Genomic DNA, 6,000 nt, shown 5'->3' with positions numbered 1-6,000 from the left:
CAAGTGCTGGGTAAGGAGGAGTATATTTTTTTCAACTAGAAAATTAAAGTTTCCATTAGCAAGGCAAATTATAAAGCAAACATAAAAGAAAAATGTTCAAGGCCACCTTAAAAAGAAAGTATACTTCCTCAAGTCAAGCCTCTTAGTAACTTGATAGAGGTTATTTACATACCTAAATAAAGTATGTGAGTTGGAGGTGGGGTTTAATGGAAGTTTAGAAAAGGGTAGTTCTCAGAGCAAACTTCTGAGCCTTCCTTCCTCTAGCATTCACTGAACTATACTACACGGAGAGAGAAAAACCAAGGCTAAACAATTTGCCTATCTAGTAAAAAGCAGGTCTAAGATTCAAATCCACTAGATGGTTTTGCTTCACTGAAAATGTTGCATGGTTCCATTTAATTCATTCACTTAGCAAATTATTTATTAAATACCTTTTCTGTGCAAGGCATTTTGCCAGTGGCAATGGAGGATATAAGATGAATCAGACATTTGTGGAGTAGTGGAAAGAGATGTACTTTGGCTTCATACAGACTGGTTAGATTCCCAGCTTCATAGATAAACTACTCTTACAGTTTTTAAGTCAGTAAAATGAGGTGGTAAAGAAAGAAAGAGGGAGGGAGAGAAGGAGAGAAAGAGAAAGAAAGAAATAAAAAAAGAAAGGAGAAAGAAAGGTATCTCCTAAGACCAGCACGCAAAAGGTGCTCAATAAATTTAGTTTTCCTCTCTTCAACTCCACTTGGAGGGGTTTTCTGTAAGGTAAGTGATCAAGTAAGTCTTCATAAAATGGGGAATGTTGCGATTGATTTGGGTCATGAGATGGGTTCTTGATTTGGACTGGCTGAGACGTGGGAGATGGCAAATGCAGTGACGTGTGAGGACTGTGAGTAGATCCTGTCTGTTGGAACATACAGGGTGGGACAGAACTAGAAGCCGTAAAGGTCACGTTGCCTGCCTACCTGCATAATCTATCTCATTCAGTATAGTGTCAGTTCCTAAAATATATAATATTAGGACACCAGCCTGAAATCAAGGCATCTTCTCTGATTAGATCTCTAAGGGGCAAGTTTTCCCATATTTTACTTGTATTATTGATTCATTTGCCACACTCTTTTCACTTATTCAAAGAATATCTAGCATTGCACTTAAAATCTAAGCGCTAGAATCTGAGGATGTAGGAATCAAAAGACACTGTCCCAGTTTTCTAGCAGACAGACATGTAAACAACTTAAATAAGCTCAGAGGTGACGGAGACATCTACAGCAACGCCAAGTAAGAAAGAGATTTTCCCTTGGGGCAACTCAACCCTAAATTAATTATACGAAAATAGGCACATTTTACAGACTGTAAAATTATACGCCATGCTTAAACATTTAAAAGAAAGAAATGGAAGGTGTTTTTTTCACAGTGTCAAATGCAATGCTCATTCTAACGACGCTATACAGCCAAACCCGCAGAAAAACAGTGAGGAAGCGTGACTGAGTTCTTACTTTGTTATCGTTCTCTGAAATCGGTCTTCCACACTGTTTCCTTAAAAAGTAGAAGCCTGTGGAAAGTATAGTCCGGGCTCTTCAAGGAACACGCAACTGGGGATACCAAGGAGAGAGCAGAACGCGGATACCGCAGTTTTCCAAGTGCTGTCTGGCCTCGCCACGTGGTAGATTTCTGGCAACTCGCCCCTCTTTCCTCAGGATTCAGAGGCGGATTCTAACGCCCTCTGGAGCCGTCCCTACTGACGTCACGAGCGCGATTCCAGTCTGTGGCCAATCACGCGGCCGGATTCTGGGGGAAGCCCGGGGCAGCGGCGGCAGCTGGTGCGCGTGCGCGAGGTCTCCGCGTGGCTATATAAACATGGCTGGCGTGGTCGCGCAGAGGGGCCGTGCAGAGCGCGCGTAGGGGGCTTTGGGCCGCTCTGGGTTTGTAGTTTTGAAATTTCTGGCGGGGGAATCCGCCGCGCAGAGTTTTGGTGGAAGGTGGGAGCCGAAGTGACGCCCTTCCGGGAGCCGCGCAGCCGGGCTCCGCTGCATCTGGTCGCGAGACTGAGGGGCCGGGTTGAGCCGGCGCACGTGTGAGCGCCGCTGAGGAAGCGGCGAGCGGCCGAGCAGGTGTGGCTGCCGGCGGGGCCGCGCGGACTGGAGGAAGGTCCGGAGCGCCGGGGTCCCGCTGTCCAGCCGGCGCCGGTCACTGACTCGTGTGGCGGCCCCGGCGCCTCTCCCTAGCGATGCTGTGGAGCCGGAACTGCACTGGAGTCGGCTGCCGCTTGTCAAGCGTCCCCTCGCCTGTGCTCCCGGAACGGCGGCGCCTCAGCTGCCGCTGATCCACCTGGGGATGCCCGCGGGCCTCACAGAACCGGCCGGCGCCGCTCCCCCAGCTGGTGTGGGCGCCTCCGGGACCGTGACCATGGCCCCCGCCGCGGCTCTGCCAGTCCGGGTAGAGAGCACTCCGGTGGCCTTGGGCGCCGTGACTAAGGCTCCTGTCAGTGTCTGCGTGGAGTCCACGGCGCCCCAGCCGCTGCGGTCCCCCGTGGGGACCCTGGTGACTAAAGTGGCTCCTGTCAGTGCTCTTCCTAAACTCAGCAGCGGCCCTCGTCTGCCAGCTCCTCAGATTGTCGCTGTGAAAGCACCCAACACCACAACAATCCAGTTGCCTGCTAATTTTCAGCTTCCTCCAGGTATGTCGCTCACCTTTTCCGGCTTATCCCTCGGGCCGGCCAGCGGTGACACGGGAAACGTCGCAGCCCGGGATTGCGCCTTCTCGCTGGGAGTTCTAAAAAACTCAGCCAAGAGAACCTTTCATAATCTTGACTTTGCGGGTCAGTGATTTGGCGTTACAATCAAGATAGCATCTTTGAGTCCTTACTGCATAGTTTTTCTTTTCCTATTTAAAGAGAGCATCTTTTCCCTTAAGTGACCCAGGAAAAGCTGGAGCAGCCTATTCAGGAGGGCCTTTGAGGCACTGGCTCTTAGGTGCGGGAAGATAAAGAGTATCGCTAAAGTTTATTTTCATATGGAGAAAGGATCAATTTTTATATCCACACGCTTAGATTACTATGTTTAAAAAAATGTTTTTAAAAGGCTCTTGTGTGTTAAGACCGAAAGTGAATTTTAAATTTAAACAAGCCTAAGTAAGTTTACTGCTTAGAAATGAATAATGTTGCTTCCCGCACAATTTTCAGATGTGTGATGATTGTAAGTAACTTTGAGTTAGAAGGAGCCCTCTCACAGGGGGCAAATGCCAGAGTTGACAGGTCAGAGCCATGAGGTGGTTATTTGTGAAGCATTGTGTGAATGCTACCGTTAATGAGCCTGTGACTACTTTTTATACTAGAGTGTACTCTGTGGGGCTGTTTTTCATGACTGAGGCAAAGGTTTTGCTTTGTGATCATTTGCATATTGTAAATATGCAGAATGGTGTTGGAGTGTTCTACCTTGTTTTCTTTCCTCAAATGAAAGTCACTTGGAATTTCAGTGGGGGAAAAAAGCACGTGTTATCTTCTTTGGAAAAAAACTCTACTCATAATTTGATTATTTTCTATGTATTTTGCTGAGCAGCAATGGGAACTCTGACCCCCAAAGGTGGTAAAGAAGTGGAAGCATTTGGTTCACGTGATGTCAGTTTCCCCTAGCAAAATAAGGGTGCCTCTTTTGTACCTAATGTTCTGTTGTAGCTGTGTTTTAGTTTTGTATTGTACACGAGGTACCTACACTTAAGGCTGTGTGCACCACTGGATACATTTTCTGCTGGTTCTAAATTGTCCTCCTACATGCACTCTTATAAAGTAGCTATGAATGTGTTTCAATGAAATTACTCCTAATTTGTTAAAAACAAAATTCCTATCTAGTCAGTGAAGTTGGTTTAGAAACAATCAAAAAAGTATTCAGAGAGAAGAACTTTCAGGAGTGGAAACTTGCTGGTAAGTGGGAATGGATCACTTATTGAGGGCGTACTGTGCTAAGCACTTTTTTAAAAAATTGAGCTACAATTGACATACAACATTATATTGCTGGGCACTTTTCATCCATTATTATTTTTATACATTATTTATATTCTTTTGTTTGCTGGTCATAATAGATAGATAGCAAATAAGGAAAAAGTCTCTGAGGGTAAAGAATTTGCCCAATGCCAGACAAGTCATAGATGTCAGAGGGAATTTGAATTCAGGTCTGTTTAACTCTACTCTTTCCGCAACACTGTGCTTACCACTTGGTGTGTGTACAATATGGCTCCTTGCGTAGCAATGTTAAAAGGCGATTTATAGCATTTTAGAGCCTGATCTTTTTATTACACAGAGAAACAAAAACTGAAACTTGCTAGAGCAAAACAGCAGCAAACCGGGACCACAGCCTAAGTATGCACTACACTATAACTTGTTATGCTGTCGACCATGGATAAACTCCCACAAAAGAGAGGAGATAAATTGCCTTTAGTTGTTATTTAGAGAGGTGAGAAGTTACCTTGAAGAGCAGCTTTTGGAATTTCTGCTGAGGTGTGGCAGAAGAACATACTCATATTTGTGCTCTCACAGATGCACAATAAGATAACCAATACTTGAGGAATGACACAGAAACACTGATTAAAATAACATTTTAAAAAGATCTTGTTCTACTTCTTTTATATACTGAGGATTAGCAGAGGATTGCTCAAGGATGCTTAAATTACATAGGAGTCAGCTCTGATTTTCCCAAGGTAATGAATACTTTAAGTATTTGATTTCTCTTTACTTCAGAATTTCCTCTGTGAACAGAACTAGTTTTTTAAAAATATGCATATGCATCACAGGTTTTTCTAGGGAGCAGGAGCTGGAAACAAAAAGGGGGGCATTGTGAGGAAATGAAAGAAACTGTAGCAAAGCCCTGAAGATTATTCTGTTGAATATTTTTGGTAATCTCTTCAGTCTTCTTTTTTATGAATTTGTGGGATTTAGACCAGACTGTGGCTCTTTCCGTTTTTGGTATTCTGTGTCTCTTCTATAATGTATTTCAGAGTGATGAGTAAGGACTTGATTGCTTCTTTTATGTCATAGACTGTGCTTCATAAATTCTGCTTCTCAGTCTTACTATACAGAAGTTTGTGAAAAGTTGCCTGTGAAATGGTTCTGGTCCTTTTTCATCAACTCCTTCATGCTGAGACATGGTATAGGTTTTGCATTTCTCAAATTCCTGAATTAGTTCCTGGATAATCTTCGTGGTTCTTGTTTCCACCCTAGCTTTATCAAAGGAATATTACATGATCATCTGCTCCCACAGTTGTAACAGTGCTCCTGGACGTCATGAAATGAGAGGCAATTGTCTTCAGTGCTCACCATATGCGCCCTCCACAGTTTGGATTTCAAAGGCTGTGAAGTCGCTTTAACTCATATTTGAGTTAGAAAGACTCAAAGGTTGTGGACCTTAAGGCATTAATAACAACTACCACCAATAACTTTAAAATTCATAAATTTGCTCATATTGTCTCATTTGATCCCTTTAACAGTCCTGCAAAGTAAGTATAAGTCTCTCAGTCCACAAACATGGGATACCTTTCCATTTATTTAGATGTTTAATTTCTTTCAGCAACAGTTTGTAGTTTCCACAGTATTGCTTTTGCACTTATTTTCTTAAATTTATTCCTAAAGTATATTATTTTTGATGTTATTGTAAATAGAATTTTTTTCTTAATTCCATTTATAGATAGTCATTGGAAATGTATAGAAATACAGTTGATTTTTTTAAATTGATCTTGTATCCTCTTCCTAGCTGAACTTGTTTATTAATTTTAATGACTTTTTTCGTGGATTTGTTTGGATTTTTATATAGAAGATCATAATATATGTGGATAGTTTTAATTTCTATTCTGGATGCCTTTTATTTTATTTTCTTGCTTAATTTTCCTGGTTAGAACTCTCAGTATAATGTTAAATAAAAGTGATAGTGATTGTAGGCATCTTTGTCTCATTCCTCATCTCAAATGTTCCTGATCTTAGGGGAAAAGCATTTAGTCTTTCACCACTAAGTATGGTGTTCG

General features: G+C 42.6%; 1 protein-coding gene across 3 annotated transcripts in view; it reads left to right on the top strand.

Moving 5' to 3' along the window:
• The first annotated feature begins 1,057 nt into the window (after nt 1-1,057).
• The window catches only part of TAF4B (TATA-box binding protein associated factor 4b), a 125,339-nt gene continuing 120,396 nt past the window's right edge, over nt 1,058-6,000 (top strand). For 2 of the 3 annotated variants that reach the window (XM_079942163.1, XM_079942161.1), the window contains exon 1: nt 1,059-2,668. In XM_079942163.1, the coding sequence (XP_079798289.1) occupies nt 2,326-2,668 (343 nt within the window). In that variant the 5' untranslated portion in view covers nt 1,059-2,325. Of the gene's footprint in view, nt 2,669-6,000 lie in introns of all 3 variants that reach the window. The other variant, XM_079942162.1, reaches the window with a different exon arrangement.

Source organism: Stenella coeruleoalba, assembly GCF_951394435.1.
Source record: "Stenella coeruleoalba genome assembly, chromosome: 14".
Classification (NCBI taxonomy): domain Eukaryota; kingdom Metazoa; phylum Chordata; class Mammalia; order Artiodactyla; family Delphinidae; genus Stenella; species Stenella coeruleoalba.
The sequence above is the reverse complement of the archived record's forward strand: the minus strand, read 5'-3'. Positions and strand labels throughout refer to the sequence as shown.